The 19,337-nt window shown below is 44.4% G+C and overlaps 2 protein-coding genes across 7 annotated transcripts in view; one reads left to right on the forward strand and one right to left on the reverse strand.

Annotated features, from left to right (window-relative positions):
- TYMP (thymidine phosphorylase) overlaps nucleotides 1-19,337 on the reverse strand; it is a 92,112-nt gene that overhangs the window by 55,960 nt on the left and 16,815 nt on the right. The window contains exons 1-2 of one of the 5 annotated variants that reach the window (XM_068097659.2): nucleotides 16,620-17,006; nucleotides 16,320-16,428 (exon numbers count right to left, since the gene is read on the reverse strand). The exons of 1 other annotated variant lie outside the window; for it this stretch is intronic. Coding sequence is in view for 1 of the 4 variants with exons in the window: in XM_068097668.2 (XP_067953769.2) it covers nucleotides 16,320-16,428 (109 nt within the window). In the remaining 3 variants the exon portion in view is untranslated. Of the gene's footprint in view, nucleotides 1-14,565; nucleotides 14,704-16,319; nucleotides 16,429-16,619; nucleotides 17,037-19,337 lie in introns of those variants that run through there. 3 more of the 5 variants (XM_068097668.2, XM_068097685.2, XM_068097678.2) reach the window with 3 other exon arrangements.
- LOC137412347 (uncharacterized) overlaps nucleotides 1-19,337 on the forward strand; it is a 48,076-nt gene that overhangs the window by 797 nt on the left and 27,942 nt on the right. The gene's annotated exons all lie outside the window — the stretch shown is intronic.

The following is a 19,337-nucleotide window of genomic DNA, read 5'->3' on the forward strand; positions in this document are numbered from 1 at the left end:
TGTTTTAAAGACGTGGAAGCAGGTGTGGGATTGAAGAGAGCCGGAGAGGAGTCAGCGGAAGACAGAAAGACCACCAACCTGCCTGCGGTGAGTGAGTGAAAGGCCCTCGGAGTTAGCTTCATTGCGGGAGATTCCAATGATTCTGAAAGCTTTGGTTTCAACCGCGTGAAGCCGAGATAGGTGTGAGGCAGGAGCACCAGCCCAGAGGGGAGAGCAGTATTCCATCAAGCTGCGGATGAAAGCCTTGTATGTGGTGAGGAGCTCAGGTGTGCCAAGGAAGGACTTCACACGACGGAGGATGCCCAGTCGGCGACTGGCTTTGGAGGCCAGCTTGGAAATGTGGTTTTCCCAAGAAAGATCATGGCTGATAGTGAGAACCAAAAGCTTGTGTGAGAAAACTTCTTTGAGAGGATTTGAGAGGATTGTTCAGAAAGTAGATGGGAGGGTTGTCCAGCCGGTCTTTTTGGAGAGACATAGTGAGAGTGTGAGATTTGTCAGGATTGAAAGACATGTTCCACTTGTTTGACCAGTCTGTGATTTTGTCCAGGTCTGCAGAGAGTGAAGAAGCTGCTGCCTGCCGATCTGATGGATAAGATATGGAGCGGCAGAGAGTGGAGTCATCGGCAAAGAGATAGAGAGGATTTTCAAGAGAGTTGGAGAGATCATTGAAGAAGACCAAAAAGAGCACAGGGCCCAGAACACTGCCTTGAGGAACTCCAGCCTGAACAGGAAGGAGAGATGAGAGAATTCCATTCAGGGCCACACGTTGACTGCGACCGGAGAGGATGTCCGAAAGCCATGCATTGAAATTTCCATGGATACCATTGCAGGAGAGTTTTGTGATCAGGGCGGGGTGCCAGATCGTATCGGAGGCAAGTGATATGTCAAGGGAGAAAGCTCTGATTTCCTGTTTGGCTTTGAGGATCTCCATCCCTTTTTGAGACAGCAGAAGCAGCATGTCGAGAGTCGAGTGACCTGGTCTGAAACCAAATTGGTGATCAGAGATCAAGCCATTGGAGAAGAGGAAGGATTTAATATCAGAATTGATGATGGATTTCATGACCTTGCTGATTATTGGGAGCAGCCTGATTGGTCTGTAGTTGCAAGGATCTGTTTTTGTACCTTTTTGTGTGAAGCGGTAATGTTGGCTGATTTCCAAGCAGATGGCAGATGACCTTGAGCAAAAGAGAGGGTGAAGAGAGCAGAGAGAGTGTGTTCCTGGCATTTGTTTTGATGTGTAGGAGTGTTGAAAAACCTGTCTCGCACAAATAGGTGGTCGCAAATGACACGAGGATCTCCAGAGGTCTCTTTGCTAACTGTGGGAACGTTTTGAGTTGTGCACACCAGAAGATGTCTCGCTGCATTGATTCAAACTCCATTCGGATTTTTTAATTAACCTTCAGCTGAACAAGATCATCATTCATGATATCACTACCATCCATGGAATCCAGGTTGAAAAGAAATAATACATGTTGTCATTTTTTTTATTGTAAGGGCTCATTGTTATCTTTTTATGATATAATATCTGCCTATAATTGAATAAAAATATATTTAAAAGATAAAATAATTATGAACACCGAAAGTCCTAATTTTTTATTTAAAAAAACCCAAACCCTTGTAATTTTTTAATAAAAACATTTTAACCCTTGTAATTTTAAAATAAAAACATTTTAACCCTTGTAATTTTTAAATAAAAACATTTTAACCCTTGTAATGTTTTAATAAAAACATTTTAACCCTCCTTTTTTTTCTTTAAATACTGTTGTACACCGCTCCTTTCCTATGCCATCTCCAGGCATTGCAAATCGTCATTGCTGGGCACCGAAGGGGGCTCGGCAGTGACGCGCGCTGAAAGAGAGTACTCAGTTTTTACTCTGGTTGTTGTACACCGCTCCTTTCCTATGCCATCTCCAGGCATTGCAAATCGTCATTGCTGGGCACCGAATGGGGCTCGGCAGTGACGCGCGCTGAAAGAGAGTACTCAGTTTTCACTCTGGTTGTTTGTTTGTTGTACACCGCTCCTTTCCTATGCCATCTCCAGGCATTGCAAATCGTCATTGCCGGGCACCAAAGGGGGCTCGGCAGTGACGCACGCTGAAAGAGAGTACTCAGTTTTCACTCTGGTTGTTTGTTTTCTTGGTTGTCCGGGCGATATCTCAGCCATCCTTTGAGCTAGGAAGCTGAAATTTCGGCACAGTAGTGAGCAAGTCCTTTGTCAAATACGGTATTTTTTGTTTTTTGAATAATCAATTAATTGAGGAGTTATTTAATTATTAGCGTTTAATTAAGTACTTATTTAATTAATTAAATTTCATTTCTCTTCTGACCATTATTAACTCAGGCACCTTTTGAGTTAGGAAGCTGATATTTGGACATGCCAATGACCAGGTGATTTGGCTGCAAAGGATATTTTTGATTTATTAATTAATCAATTAATCGATTAATTATTTAATTATTCGATTAATGACAAAAAAAATTTTTTTTTTAAAGTTACAGATTCTGATGAAATAGTGGTAGTTTATGTGTTCTCTGACCAAATTGATTAATCATTTAATTTTTTTATGATTATTATTTATTTATTTTCATTATTAATCATTTATTTATTTTCTTTCTCATTTGGCCAATATCTCAGGCACCTTTTGAGCTGGGAAGCTAATATTTGGACATGAGTGACCAAGTGATGTGGCTATCAAGGATATTTTTGATTTATTGATTAATCATTTCATCTATTAATTATTTATTGATTAATCGATTAATTATTTATTGAGTAATCAATTAATTATTTAATTTTTTATAAATGACTTATTTAATTAAATTTCTAAAAGATACATCTTCGGATGAAGCACTAGTGGTTTAGTTATGCGATTAGCCAATTGATTATGAAAATATTTTGTGATAATCTTTTATTGATTTTAATTATACAATTAATCAATCAATTAGTGTACACGTCTCCCTCCCAATGCAGCCTCAATGAGCTGCACTGCGGTATTGCCGGGCGCCTGAGGCGCCCCGGCAATGCCGCGCTGCAGCATATTTAATTATTTGGCATGGGGCGGTGTACTTTGAATGTATGTGTACTTGTTTGTTTTCTTTCTTGTTGTACACCGCTCCTTTCCAATGCCATCTCCAGGCATTGCAAATCGTCATTGCCGGGCACCAAAGGGGGCTCGGCAGTGACGCACGCTGAAAGAGTACTCAGTTTTCACTCTGGTTTCTTTCTTGTTTTCTTTCTTGCTTTCTTGCTTTCTTGTTTGTTTGTTTGTTTGTCCGGACGATATCTCAGCCATCCTTTAAGCTAGGAAGCTGAAATTTCGGCACAATAGTGAGCAAGTCCTTTGTCAAAAACGGTATTTTTTTTTTTGATTAATCAATAAATTGAGGAGTTATTTAATTATTAGCGATTAATTAAGTACTTATTTAATTAATCAAATTTCCTTTCTCTTCTGACCATTAACTCAGGCACCTTTTGAGTTAGGAAGCTGACATTTGGACATGCCAATGACCAGGTGATTTGGCTGCAAAGGATATTTTAGATTCATTAATTAATCAATTAATCGATTAATTATTTAATTATTCGATTAATGACAAAAAAAAATTGTTTTTTAAAGTTACAGATTCTGATGAAATAGTGGTAGTTTATGTGTTCTCTGACCAAATTGATTAATAATTAGATTTTTTTATGATTATTGTACACCGCTCCTTTCCTATGCCATCTCCAGGCATTGCAAATCGTCATTGCCGGGCACCAAAGGGGGCTCGGCAGTGACGCACGCTGAAAGAGAGTACTCAGTTTTCACTCTGGTTTCTTTCTTGTTTTCTTTCTTGCTTTCTTGCTTTCTTGCTTTCTTGTTTGTTTTTCCGGACGATATCTCAGCCATCCTTTAAGCTAGGAAGCTGAAATTTCGGCACAATAATGAGCAAGTCCTTTGTCAAAAACGGTATTTTTTTTTTTTGATTAATCAATAAATTGAGGAGTTATTTAATTATTAGCGATTAATTAAGTACTTATTTAATTAATCAAATTTCCTTTCTCTTCTGACCATTAACTCAGGCACCTTTTGAGTTATGAAGCTGACATTTGGACATGCCAATGACCAGGTGATTTGGCTGCAAAGAATATTTTTGATTCATTAATTAATCAATTAATCGATTAATTATTTAATTATTCGATTAATGACAAAAAAAATGTTATTTTTAAAGTTACAGATTCTGATGAAATAGTGGTAGTTTATGTGTTCTCTGACCAAATTGATTAATAATTTAATTTTTTTATGATTATTATTTATTTATTTTCATTATTAATCATTTATTTATTTTCTTTCTCATTTGGCCAATATCTCAGGCACCTTTTGAGCTGGGAAGCTAATATTTGGACATGAGTGACCAAGTGATGTGGCTATCAAGGATATTTTTGATTTATTGATTAATCTTTTCATCTATTGATTATTTATTGATTAATCGATTAATTATTTATTGAGTAATCAGTTAATTATTTAATTTTTTATAAATGACTTATTTAATTAAATTTCTAAAAGATACATCTTCGGATGAAGCACTAGTGGTTTAGTTATGCGATTGGCCAATTGATTATGAAAATATTTTGTGATAATCTTTTATTGATTTTAATTATACAATTAATCAATCAATTAGTGTACACCTCTCCCTCCCAATGCAGCCTCAATGAGCTGCACTGCGGTATTGCCGGGCGCCGGAGGCGCCCCGGCAATGCCGCGCTGTAGGATATTTAATTATTTGGCATGGGGCGGTGTACTTTGAATGTATTTGTACTTGTTTGTTTTCTTTCTTGTTTTCTTTCTTGTTTGTTTTCTTGCTTTCTTGTTTGTTTGTCCGGACGATATCTCAGCCATCCTTTGAGCTAGGAAGCTGAAATGTCGGCACAATAGTGAGCAAGTCCTTTGTCAAAAACGCTATTTTTTTTTTTTGATTAATCAATAAATTGAGGAGTTATTTAATTATTAGCGATTAATTAAGTACTTATTTAATTAATCAAATTTCCTTTCTCTTCTGACCATTAACTCAGGCACCTTTTGAGTTAGGAAGCTGATATTTGGACATGCCAATGACCAGGTGATTTGGCTGCAAAGGATATTTTTGATTTATTAATTAATCAATTAATCGATGAATTATTAAATTATTCGATTAATGACAAAAAAAAAATTTTTTTTTAAGCTACAGATTCTTATGAAATAGTGGTAGTTTATGTGTTCTCTGACCATATTGATTAATAATTTAATTTTTTTATGATTATTATTTATTTATTTTCATTATTAATCATTTATTTATTTTCTTTCTCATTTGGCCAATATCTCAGGCACCTTTTGAGCTGGGAAGCTAATATTTGGACATGAGTGACCAAGTGATGTGGCTATCAAGGATATTTTTGATTTATTGATTAATCATTTCATCTATTAATTATTTATTGATTAATCGATTAATTATTTATTGAGTAATCAATTAATTATTTAATTTTTTATAAATGACTTATTTAATTAAATTTCTAAAAGATACATCTTCGGATGAAGCACTAGTGGTTTAGTTATGCGATTAGCCAATTGATTATGAAAATATTTTGTGATAATCTTTTATTGATTTTAATTATACAATTAATCAATCAATTAGTGCACACCTCTCCCTCCCAATGCAGCCTCAATGAGCTGCACTGCGGTATTGCCGGGCGCCGGAGGCGCCCCGGCAATGCCGCGCTGCAGCATATTTAATTATTTGGCATGGGGCGGTGTACTTTGAATGTATGTGTACTTGTTATACCCTTTTCTTTAATTGAAATTTATTTTGGGGCGGCGTGTCTCTTATCCCCAGCTTGGAGGTTTCGTCCTCCCAGGGGGTACAGATACTCCTGGTTAAGAACCTATGATCTAGAGAGAGATCGAACGTGAATAACAAAAGACCATAAGAGGAGACTGGGCAGGCTTCGAGGCTAAAAAGGCCCCAAACACGTTCAACCAAACTGACTGACTAATACACAATTTTGCACGAAATGCAAAACACGATCGAACCAGAAACACAGTAGACACATCCACAGAAAAACAAAATACTAAGCTTTGAGAAAAAAAAAAACAACTTTGATCGACATGGACGAGCTCTGACAACACACAACCTCACCCGCGTAAGTCGAGAACCCTTTTGGAGGGTGTGGGCTTTCTTGCTTGAATGCTTCTATCGAATTATGATGTCATAACGTGTATGCCGATCAGTACCAGTTGCGCATATGTCCTACTTGGACACTTGCATGAAGTCAGGCTGGAATCCATGTGGAGTTGCTTTCACTGGCTGATAATTCAACTAATATACGCTCGGCATGCGGTATTTCCTTTCCTGGAGCCACTGCATTCACCACACCTTCAACCACAACCCAATGGTATGATAGCGTGGGTTGGAATGCTATAGCCCAGAGCAGGGGTCCGCAACCATTCAGAAGTGGCGTGTCAAGGGTTAACTTATTCACTCTCATTTACTGATTTGCGTGCCATTGATACATTTTATCAATAATAGTCCCACTAACATTTCAGCAGCTTCATTGATAAACTCGATGGTATTGATAGAATAATTACCCTGCGCAGTCAACTTAGTGCGAGCCATCTCTCCTGTTTTTGAATGTTTTTTTTTCTTTGATCCAATATGGCTGCCAGACCACGTGAGCGATGACATCATAAATTTATATTCTCTAATATAATTGTTGCATCGATCACGCTCAACAAATTTCAAACTCATCAGACTAAGCGTTGTCCCCGTCAAATTATGACGTCATAACGAAGGCACTGATGACATCATCATTAACATTTATTATTCCACATGGAGAGTACATGACAATGAGCCATGTTTTAACTTTTTCCATTGAGCGGTTTCCATGGAGTAGAGATATAGAGGTATAAAGGTTTTCTAGGATGGCGCCTGTACCACGTGACAGATGACGTCATAATTATAATTCAAATATTCCACAGAAAGAGGTGCTCCCATGGTGAAAATTTAATGTCAATCTGATCAAGAATTGCAGAGAAAAAATTCATACTGATCGAATAAAGCGTTGTACTTGTCGAATGATGACATCATAATTAAGGTACCGATGACATCATCATTAACGTACCTTATTCCCCATGGGGAGTTTTTTTTACAATGAGCCTTGTTTCAGTTATTTTCAACTCGCTGAATGCACCCGACGTTGCCCGGGTTCTTTTTGAATGAATTTAATCTTCTGAACATAGGTCTGACGCGAGCCCAGTATCAGTTAGTGCTCAACGATTCCTTGTTCTTTCTTCTGTCGGGCCCCATGAGAGAGAATTTTGAAAGCATGTGTTGCAATCAGTCAGATATTCCAATTAAGTGCATAAGTTGTACTTCAAGAGAATTTTGAAAGAAGAAGATTTATTGCGAAATGGGCCCAGCCCGGCCGAAGCACCCTCGACCGGCCTCGCGACCTAGCCTATAACCTTCCCGGGGCCCGTCCCGACATTTTTTGTTCTTTTTGAATGAATTTACTACTATAATTCAGCTTTTACTCGTGGCCGTAGAAGATTGACTACTATAATTCAGCTCAGCTTTTAATTGCGAAATGGGCCCAGCCCGGCCGAGTTGGGCTTAGACCGGCCTCGCCACCTCACCTATAACCTTCCCGGGGCCCGTCCCGACATTTTTAGTTCTTTTTGAATGAATTTACTACTATAATTCAGCTTTTACCCGTGGCCGTAGAAGATTGACTTCTATAATTCAGCTCAGCTTTTAATTGCGAAATGGGCCCAGCCCGGCCGAGTTGGGCTTAGACCGGCCTCGCCACCTAGCCTATAACCTTCCCGGGGCCCGTTCCGACATTTTTTTGTTGCAGAGGTTTCCTCCTATCTTTCACCGCTCAGGAGATTAGCACGTGCAGACAAACAAACAACCAACCAACCAAACAAACAAAAACTTTCTTTTATATTGTTGCGGATTCGGGGGTCGGCTCTCCCCTTATCAAGGGGGGGTTAATCCCCTTGTCCTTTAAGCTGGCCGTCCCGAGACCTGGAGCCATGACGTCACTTCCGGTCAGCGCTGAATAGGGTGGTAGGCCAATTGTTCCTATTACCTAATTACCAGCGCCTTCCAGGAAGTGAGGAAATGAGCCCCGCCCGAGCCGCGGCGTTGGTGGACACGCCGAGCGAAGTGAGCCGCGACTCAGGCCGTTAACAAAGACTAACCCGATCCTAGCGGTTCCGAAATCGTGCCACAGATACTCAATTGAGAAAAGACGAAAGCGATCGAATAAGAGGAAACCCAGAAAATAGGAAGAACAAAGAGTGGGTTTATTAATTATTTACAAGCAAAAGAAGAGGAAACGAAAGAATGTACAAGAAGAAGAAGAAGAAGAAGAAGAAGCAGGACACAGGGAAGGCTTAGCTATACAGTCTTAACTTAACGACCCCAGGACAAACAGACACACTCACACGGGATTGTAGCTGGTAGGGTGGAAGGTCCAGGTAGATGTCCAGGCTCCTCGTCCGGTCCCGACTCGTGCCGTGGTGGTGATGGGAAAAGGCAGCAGGCCGGCAGCGCGCCGCGTGTCGTTGACCCTGAGCGGATCTTACAGATATCGGGGGGTTTGGGATGCGGCGTACGTAATAAACGTATTTCGTGCCAAACGCTCTCTCTCTCTCTCTCTCGATCAATGTTCGTATCAAAAAGGCAGTTCGTATCAAAGGGCAATCAGCGCCGCTCAATAACTCCTCGCACGGTCCGTGCAAAAAGGAGTCCCCCAGTGCAGTCCGTATAATCGAGCTGTCTCCGCGCAGTCCGTAAAAGGGCTTGGCGCTCGCACTTATATATTGCGCTTTCAGATCAAACCGCGCGCTTGGAAACCACGCCTGCCAGCGAGCTCACCTCAGCCCTGGTTGGCTGGTAAGGGCTTACCGGCTCCGCCTTTGATGGCTGGTTGACAGGGCCACACCTTGTCCTTGGTGCTCCGCCCCCTTCTTCCTCGAGCTTGACCGCGTGGTTAATGGCGGCGCCTGAGCGAACGCTAACCAAGGCGCGTAACAGAATTGGGAGAGAGAGGTTGGCGAAATGGCCAGAATGGATTGGGACCTATTCTTATTTAATTGATGCAACGTAGATTCAACTATTGGGAACACGGCCTTATCTGACACATACTAATGAAATAACTAAAGTTCCTATGGTGGCCTACGTGTTGCATATGGACTAATTAAGGGTGCAACCTTTAACCTTTTAAATGATGGGATATTTACAAGAATTATTTACAAAGTGAGGGTTCTAAAACCGCAACAATATATATAGAAGAAGAAGATAGATAGATAGATAGAAGATAGAAGATAGAAGATAGATGAGCGATTTCAGAGATAGAGAGGTGCAACGTTTTTCAATTCTTCCAAGATGGCACCTGTAACATGTGACATATGACGTCATAATTATCATTAAAATATTCTACAGGAGGAGGTGGTCCTATGGTACAAATGTCATGTCCATCAGACGTACAGTTGCAGAGGAATTTTTTTTTTCATACTGATCAGATCAAGCGTTGTACTTGTCGAATTATAACACCATAATGAAGGCACCGATGACATCATCAACATATCTTATTCCCCATGGTGAGTACTTCACAATGAGCCTTGTTTCAACTTTTTCCATTGACCGTTTGGGAGATAGTGTAATTTTTTCCAAGATGGCGTCTTTACCACGTGATCTATGACGTCATAATTATGAATACAAATATTCTCCAGGTGGAGGAACTCCTATGGAATTTTTTTTTGTCAATCGGACCAACTGTTGCCGAGAAAATTAATTTTTAAAAATGCAGACACATACGTCACACGTACTTAACCGAATGCCTAACCCTGCTTTATGCTTCGTGAACACGGGGTAATTAATTGAAAGGCAGATATTACCGTTTGGTGTGACCCTTGCCTTTGCGTCCCTTTGCTGAGTTCTCAAACCTCGGGCTCGTAGTTTAATACCTTACGCAGCACGCAAGCCTCTGAGTGTTCAGTTGTTAACTCCGGGAGGTAGATCTCTGATGGACAGACGTTATGTTTTCACCCATGTCTGTTTGTTACTTGCAAAATTGAAGATTTTGCAAGTATATTGGTTGGTCTTGTGCGTTATTCTGTCTGCCTGTTTGTCTATTTGTCTGTTTGTATGTCAATCGCCGACAGGTCACAATTTAAAAACAATCTTCATGAAACTTCACCAAATCGTAGAGTTGGTCATAAGGAAGAAGCCTATTGATTTCGTGGTGAAAGGCCAAATTTTAGAAATTTGATGTCTAATTTCTAAAATTGTCATTTTTACGGCGTAGCCCATAGGGCAACGCAGTCTATAACAGTTTGTCCGTCCATATGTATGTATGTCCCTTCAAGCATATACCAATCAGAGCTGAGGTTCTGGTCACCTGACAGGGTGATGTGATTACGTCTGATGTCATTACGGCGAACAATGGCTGACTCCACACTCCGGCATTTTGATTCCAATGTCGTTCAGGCCGAACATATCGTCGGACATGTCATATATCACAATCGCCATGCTCTACCTTTTCATTCAGTGTGAAACACAAACAAACCGATTGTTAAAATGATCATCAAATATCGAAAGCATAGACGTTACGGATCTTCCAATGACACAGTACGTACTTATAGGCCTTAGGCTTCGTGCCTTCATGCCTCACCTTCAGGCCGCTTTGGGCAAATTAACCCAGGTTTCTTAATACAGTAGTGTTGTTTTCATAATAATAATAATAGCGTTAATACTAATAATATAGTAAATATAATTGTAACACAGCAATCCCTTTGTCGTTATTGCAAAGTTTCTAGATTAAAGCGGTGTATGGTTCATGAATCAATGATAAGCGGTGCATGGTTTATGAATCAATGATAAGCGGTGTACGGTACTAATAACGCGGAAGGAAGGAATTAGCTTCGGTTTTTTTTTTTTTTAGTAACATCATTTTTGTAATGATCACGTTACGTTAATATTATAGTAAATCTAATTGTAACACTAATCCCTTCATAGTGACTGCAAAGTTACTGGAGGTTAAAATATATCATCTTCTATATGTACGGGCATGACACTGTGTGTGTGTGTGTGTGTGTGTGTGTGTGTGTGCGTGTGCGTGTGCGTGTGTGTGTGTGTGTGTGTGTGTGTGTGTGTGATGTTACCGATAGACTCCGAAACGGAGAGGCTCACGTGCTTGATATTTGGCATAGACATGGCCATTGAGCCTGGGACGAACATGGCCGAGACCATATTTGACGAGATCCATATTTTTTATTCATATTTACCTCAGCGCATTTCAGCGAAGTACCCACTAATCTCAGCCAGTGCGAGCAGCTCGCTGATTCGCTCAGAGCGATCACGTGATGTTACATCCCGTCACACGTCACGTTTGCACGTAATTCAGGGCGAAAAGCCATTGCGTTTTTTCACCTTTATGCGATCGTGTTTTGTGTCGATTTTGTGCGATATGAATTAAATTTTAATTCATATTTCGTGTTTACGAATTCGAATACGAAGGATTTCCCCTTTCCCCTTTCGATTTCGATTACGAATCGAATACGAGCTTGAGTCGAGAGGGCGAATGTACGGGTTGGGAATGTACGGGTCTCCCTTCCCCCGCCCGGCAACGCCGGTACTGGAGGGCGTGGGTCACAGGATCGGTGAGTCTCCAAAATCCGCTTCGTGCTCTTGCGAAGATGCAGGACGATGTCGCGATGTGTTGTGCTGCTCTCCGACCATGAGAACTGCAACGTCATTGTTGACTGGCCCTCCCCTTCCCTCCCCCTTCCCCCTCCCCCATCCGTCCTCCCCCTCCCTTCCTCCTCTGTCCTCCCCCTCCCTCCCCCCTCCACCCTACCCCTTCCCCTTCTCCCCTCCCCCACCTCCCCTTTCCCCTCCCCCAACTCCCCTTTCCCCTCCCCCTCTATTTTCCCCTCCCCCTCCCATTTCCCCTCCCCCTCTATTTTCCCCTCCCCCTCCCATTTCCCCTCCCCCCTCCCCCTCCCCTTCCCGTTTCTCCTCCCCCTCCCGTTTCCCCTCCCCCTCCACCTCCCTCTCCCCTCCCCTTCCCGTTTCTCCTCCCCCTCCCGTTTCCCCTCCCCCTCCCCCTCCCTCTCCCCCTCCCCCTCCCACCCCTCACCCTCCCCCCTCCCCCATCCCCCTCCCCTCCCCACTCCCCCCTCCTCACCCTCCCCCCTCACCCTCCCCCCCTCACCCTCCCATCCCTCACCTTCCCCCCTCCACACTCCCCCTCCCCCCTCCCACCCCCTCACCCTCCCATCCCTCACCCTCCCCCCTCCCATCCCTCACCCTCCCCCCTCCCACCCCCTCACCCTCCCATCCCTCACCCTCCCCCCTCCCATCCCTCACCCTCCCCCCTCCCATCCCTCACCCTCCCCCCTCCCATCCCTCACCCCCCCATCCCTCACCCCCCCATCCCTCCCACCCCCTCCCATCCCTCCCCCTCCCATCCCTCCCCCTCCCCCTCCCATCCCTCACCCTCCCCCTCCCCATCCCCCCTCTTCTCCCCTCTCCTCCTCCCCATCCCCCCTCTTCTCCCCTCTCCCCCTCCCCCTCCACTCCACCTCCCCCTCCCCCCCTCCCCCTCCACTCCACCTCCCCCTCCACTCCACCTCTCCCCCTCCCCCTCCCCCTCCACTCCACCTCTCCCCCTCCCCCTTTTCTCCCCTCCCCCCCCCCCGTTCCTCTCCCCTCCCCTCCCCCGCCCGGCAATGCCGGGTACTTCTGCCAGTCTTCTATATATTAAAGTAGCGGCAGTTTTGTGTCCGGCCGTCTGCCGTCACGCTACGTCATTACGTCTATAATGTCATTATGGCGTACGACAGCTGACTCAATTGACCGACATTTTAATTTATATGCTGTGCAGGTCGAACCTGTCGTCAAAGCAGTTGAACCTGTCGTCAAAGCGGTCAAACCTGTCGTCAAAGCAGTTGAACCTGTCGTCAAAGCGGTCAAACCTGTCGTCAAAGCGGTCAAACCTGTCGTGTGTTTTTACACACGGACAGCTCTACATTGCAGCGAGTAGAGTACTACGGCTACGCCGCTGTTAGACTTTCGGTCTTGTTTTCATCCGATTGACTTGAAAATTGAACAGCATTTGCATATTGAGTCACTAAATTGGGAAACCAACTATTTTGAGGTCAAAAGGTCAAAGGTCAACTCAAGGTCAAACTTCCAAAATCATCAATTTTCATCTGAAAAATCATCACTTTTAATCCTATTAGCTTGAAAATTAAACAGCAATTGTGTAGTGCATCACTGAATTGGGAAATAAACTATTTTTGAGGTCAAAAGGTCAAAGGTCAACTCAAGGTCAAACTTCTAAAATTATCAATTGACATCTGAAAAATCTAGGCCAAAAGGTCAAAGGTCAACTCAAGGTCAAACTTGTAAAATTGTAAATTTTCATCTGAAAAATCGTCAATTTCCCATCTAATTGAACCGAGCTTTGATTAAGATTGTAAAATTTAATTTTAATGAAATGGACAATTTGATGTATCCATGGCAACTCTTTTTTGCGGGGTGGGGGGGGGGGGGGGTTGATTTTGCAAGTATTGTGCTCTGCACGACATCTTTCTTGTTTGTCTGTGTGCAGGACATCTCAAAGTTGTGGACAGATTCGGATAAAATTTGGTTGGCAGGTTGCGTGTGCGAGAAGGACGAATTTGTGATATTTTGGTGAAGATCCAGATCCGGATCTGAATCCTATAATTTTTAAGTGATTCTTTACTATTGAGAGATATTACAAAACACAATATATACCATGATATCTCAAAAAGTTATGGAAGAATTCGGCCGAAACCTAGTTGAAAGGTTGGGTTTGTGACAAGGACGAATTGATTCGATTTTGGTGAAGATCCGAATCCGGATCCAGATACGAGGATTTTTTTTTTAATTTTTAAGTGATTCTTCACCATTGAGTGATCGGGCAAAAACGATATATGGGCTACTGTGGCATGATATTTGAAAAAGTTATGGAAGGATTATGACAAAACTAGGTGGATGAGTTGGTTAGGTGACAAGAACAAGCTGATTCGATTTTTGTTCAGGTCCGAATCCAGATCCGTGGGATACAAAACGTAAACTGTTTAGCCTGGTATATGTACAGTATATGCTCTCGACCGAGTGCTCACTTAATGGTTAAAAATCACTTAAATGTAAAAAATTATCTGAGTTACCCACGAAATTTTATCCGAATTAGTCCACAACTTTTTGAGATATCTTGATATATATTGTTTTTTGTCCTATCTCTCAATGGTGAAGAATCACTTTAAAAAGTATCGGATCAAGATCCGGATTCGGATCTTCACCAAAATCTAATTATTTCGTCATTGTCACACAACCAACATACATGTCCACCAAGTTTCATTCGAATCACACCTTAACGTTTTGAGATATCTTGCTCGCAGACAGACAGACAAACAGGAGTGAAAACATAAACTACGTCCATCATCAGTGGCGTAGGTAAAAACACAGACAAACAGAGACGTAATACGGGGAAAGAGATCGAAACAGGCGCCATTACCCACGTACCTGTTTTCCAGTTTTAATAAATGTTGAAAGTTGTTGGGCTCACCATGTTACTGGTAACCAATTCCCTGTTAAACTTTCACAATGACGATGCAATCACATCTCATAAAACTCATGAGTCCATCCAAAAAACCTTGAACTTTGGTGCACATGTGGGTGTGGCATGGAATTAATCTATCTTCTGCAGGCTTCCTTTGGTTTTATCTGGGGATGGGGAAGTTGTTCAAATCACGAACAACAAACATATTACAGATGTTACAAATCAAGAGAGGTGCAAAGCGTACCTCCCTTTATATGGGACGGTTTCTCTGTGTGCAGCTTTTACATGGGGACTGAAAATTCGTTTCTCGACTTCTACTGGACGAAATTTGCTGCAAATTTCAGAAGTAAATGCTTTGTACGTTGAGGTTATAGGTTCCAAATTTCAGCAACGTCTGTTTCCGCATTCTTGAGTTTTATTCAGAAAACCCTCAAATTATCATCATCTCTTATCTTCCCCCATCCAAAACCTATATCTTTTCTACCTTCGTTAATTCACCCAGATCCACTTTTTTGAAATACCGACTTCTTTCCTGGAAGTCCTAGCAGTGTCCATGTGGTTTTTACCTCTCCCACCCCTCCTTCCCTCCCCCCAAGTCCTCTCCCTCCCACAGATCTCCCGATGTCCCTGTTCTCTACTGCTGTACTTGTGTGCTTCCCTCTCTCTCCCTATCCTGTCTCCCGCTCCCTTTGTTATATGTTTTATGTCTCCGTTTATGTTTTCTTGTGATTAATGTTAGCTCTTACACGAGCCTTGATCTTGTATACAAAAAATAAATAAAAAGATAAATAAAAATTTTACCGCATCAAAATCTGCGCTCATTGTGGGGATCTACGGCGGTGTTTTTGACCCCCCCCCCCCCTCCCACAAATATGGATTTGCTCTCTTCTGCGAAACTTCACAATTTCAATGAAACTTGATCAAAACCTTCATCGCCCGTGATGTACCAAAGTATGTTCACATAATTAAAAATATAAAGGTCTGAAGGGGTCAGTTTGAGTAACTGTTCCTCGTGATCCAGGTGAGTGGTTCGTGTGCAGCCACCTGGCTGCTGGTTGCATCATTTCTGTGCGCGCGTCTGCCTCTGATGCAATGCCTCTCTATAACCAGTTATCTGGTACTCATTTTGCCGACCTCGGAAGGTTGAACAGGCTGAGGCAACCCCACTTTGGCGTTAATTCAACGGGATTCGAACTCAGGATCTTAGGATCCCAAGCCTGCCGCCCTAACCATTAGGCCAACACCAGCTATTCCTGGTCCAGGTGAACTTCAGGATCCGCGGTCCAATTTTTGCTTGGCTCAAAGAGGTGATCCCTATAAAGTTGGACATAGAAAAATTTCGACTCCATTAGTAATTCTTGGGGAAAATATCAGGGGCATAGAAAAGGCCCTTTTATATGGTATGTGCCATGTGGCAAACTATAGTAAAGAAGGGACATTCCATAGCGTATAGAAAATGTCGAACAATAGAAAATAAGGGACATTCAAAAAATATTGTGTGCATGCTGTACTACCCTTGTGTTCTTAGGAGGAACCAAGTAATGCTCGAGAAAAGTTCATATAAAGGTGTGCCCATTTGATTAATCCACCTGCATGAAGCAGTCAATGTATTTTATTTGTCAGATGTAGGGTGCCCCTTTGGATGAACTTTCAAGCATTGTACATGTCGAATTATGACATCATAATTAAGGTACCGATGACATCATCATTAACATACCTTATTCCCCATGGGGAGGACTTCACAACACACCATGTTTCAATTTTTTTCCATGGAGCGGTTTCGGAAATAAGAGGTGCAACCTTTTTCAATTTTTCCAAGATGATGCCTGTACCACGCGACATATGACGTCATCATTATTAAAAATTCTACAGGAGGAGGCGCTCCGATGGTCAATATTTCATGTCCATTGGACTAACAGTTGCAGAGAAAAAAACACTTTCATACGACGTTATAGCGTTAAACGTCACACGTTATACGATGAAGCGTTATACTTCTGCTCCAATCGGTTAATCTCACCATATGCTTGTTCAAGTAGACGTCTCTATGGCCATTCTCAGAGAGCATCCTCAACATCGACGAGCCTGGCATTTCACTCAGGCCAACTGGCACGGTCTTCAAGCAGCCATAAATCATCTGGACTGGTCTCCCATCTCCACTGCCTCTGACATCAACTCATCCTGGGAATTCTTCCAAAGCAAACTGCTCACTCTCATGCACAGATTTATCCCACCTCGTCTTCAGTTGTCTTACCCTTCCTCCCGTCCATGGAGCACTGAATCTTGTGGTGAGGCAGTTGCCCTGAAACAACTTGCCTTCGCCTCTTGGAAGGCTAATCCAACTGAAGGAGGTTTTGTAAGGTTTTCAAGCGCATCTGCTCAAACTCATGTAAGCCTGAGCAGAGGAAATCTTTTACAACACAACAACATGCATTTTAAGGCCATTTTCCCTGCTAGAGCGGGGGTTCGCCTTTCGGGCCCCATGACAATCTTCTCCATTTTGCCCTATTTTCTGCATCTGTCCCTGTTAACACCCTTGCCCGCATTTCTTCTTCCACCATCTTCAGCCAAGTCTCGCGGTCCCCATGTGCTGTTTTTCCCTTGTGGTCCCCCTGTACTGTCTTTCCCTCGCGGTCCCCATGTGCTGCCTTTCCCTCGTGGTCCCCCTGTACTGTCTTTCCCTCGCGGTCTCCATGTGCTGTCTTTCCCTCGTGGTCCCCCTGTACTGTCTTTCCCTCGTAGTCCCCCTGTACTGTCTTTCCCTCGCGGTCCCCATGTGCTGTCTTTCCCTCGCGGTCCCCAAGTGCTGTCTTTCCCTCGTAGTCCCCATGTACTGTCTTTCCCTCGTAGTCCCCCTGTACTGTCTTTCCCTCGCGGTCCCCATGTGCTGTCTTTCCCTCGCGGTCCCCAAGTGCTGTCTCTCCCTCGTAGTCCCCATGTACTGTCTTTCCCTCGCGGCCCCCATGTGCTGTCTTTCCCTCGCGGTCCCCATGTGCTGTCTTTCCCTCGCGGTCCCCATGTGCTGTCTTTCCCTCGTGGTCCCCATGTGCTGTCTTTCCCTCGCGGTCCCTCTGTGATGTCTTTCCCTCGTGGTCCCCATGTGCTGTCTTTCCCTCGCGGTCCCCTCCCCATGTGCTGTCTTTCCCTCGTGGTCCCCATGTGCTATCTTTCCCTCGTGGTCCCCATGTGCTGTCTTTCCCTCGTGGTCCCCATGTGCTGTCTTTCCCTCGTGGTCCCCATGTGCTGTCTTTCCCTCACGGTCCCCATGTGCTATTTTTCCCTCGCGGTCCCCATGTGCTGTCTTTCCCTCGCGGTCCCCATGTGCTGTCTTTCCCTCGCGGTCCCCAAGTGCTGTCTTTCCCTCGTAGTCCCCATGTACTGTCTTTCCCTCGTAGTCCCCCTGTACTGTCTTTCCCTCGCGGTCCCCATGTGCTGTCTTTCCCTCGCGGTCCCCAAGTGCTGTCTCTCCCTCGTAGTCCCCATGTACTGTCTTTCCCTCGCGGCCCCCATGTGCTGTCTTTCCCTCGCGGTCCCCATGTGCTGTCTTTCCCTCGCAGTCCCCATGTGCTGTCTTTCCCTCGTGGTCCCCATGTGCTGTCTTTCCCTCGCGGTCCCTCTGTGATGTCTTTCCCTCGTGGTCCCCATGTGCTGTCTTTCCCTCGCGGTCCCCTCCCCATGTGCTGTCTTTCCCTCGTGGTCCCCATGTGCTATCTTTCCCTCGTGGTCCCCATGTGCTGTCTTTCCCTCGTGGTCCCCATGTGCTGTCTTTCCCTCGTGGTCCCCATGTGCTGTCTTTCCCTCACGGTCCCCATGTGCTATTTTTCCCTCGCGGTCCCCATGTGCTGTCTTTCCCTCGCGGTCCCCATGTGCTGTCTTTCCCTCGCGGTCTCCATGTGCTGTCTTTCCCTCGTGGTCCCCATGTGCTGTCTTTCCCACGTGGTCCCCATGTGCTGTCTTTCCCTCGCGGTCCCCATGTGCTATCTTTCCCTCATGGTCCCCCTGTACTGTCTTTCCCTCGCGGTCCCCATGTGCTGTTTTCCCTCGTGGTCCCCCTGTACTGTCTTTCCCTCGCGGTCCCCATGTGCTGTCTTTCCCTCGCGGTCCCCAAGTGCTGTCTTTCCCTCGCGGTCCCCATGTGCTGTCTTTCCCTCGTGGTCCCATGTACTGTCTTTCCCTCGCGGTCCCCATGTGCTGTCTTTCTCTCACGGTCCCCATGTGCTGTCTTTCCCGCGCGGTCCCCATGTGCTGTCTTTCCCTCGTGGTCCCCATGTGCTGTCTTTCCCTCGCGGTCCCCATGTGCTGTCTTTCCCTCGCGGTCCCCATGTGCTGTCTTTCCCCCGCGGTCCCCATGTGCTGTCTTTCCCCCGCGGTCCCCATGTGCTGTCTTTCCCTCGTGGTCCCCATGTGCTGTCTTTCCCTCGTGGTCCCCCTGTGCTGTCTTTCCCTCGTGGTCCCCATGTGCTGTCTTTCCCTCGCGGTCCCCCTGTACTGTCTTTCCCTCGCGGTCCCCCTGTACTGTCTTTCCCTCGTGGTCCCCCTGTGCTGTCTTTCCCTCGCGGTCCCCCTGTACTGTCTTTCCCTCGCAGTCCCCCTGTACTGTCTTTCCCTCACGGTCCCCCTGTACTGTCTTTCCCTCGTGGTCCCCATGTGCTGTCTTTCCCTCATGGTCCCCATGTGCTGTCTTTCCCCCGCGGTCCCCATGTGCTGTCTTTCCCTCGTGGTCCCCATGTGCTGTCTT

Source organism: Myxine glutinosa, chromosome 1 (genome assembly GCF_964187855.1).
Source record: "Myxine glutinosa chromosome 1, kmMyxGlut1.1, whole genome shotgun sequence".
Taxonomy (NCBI): Eukaryota; Metazoa; Chordata; class Myxini; order Myxiniformes; family Myxinidae; genus Myxine; species Myxine glutinosa.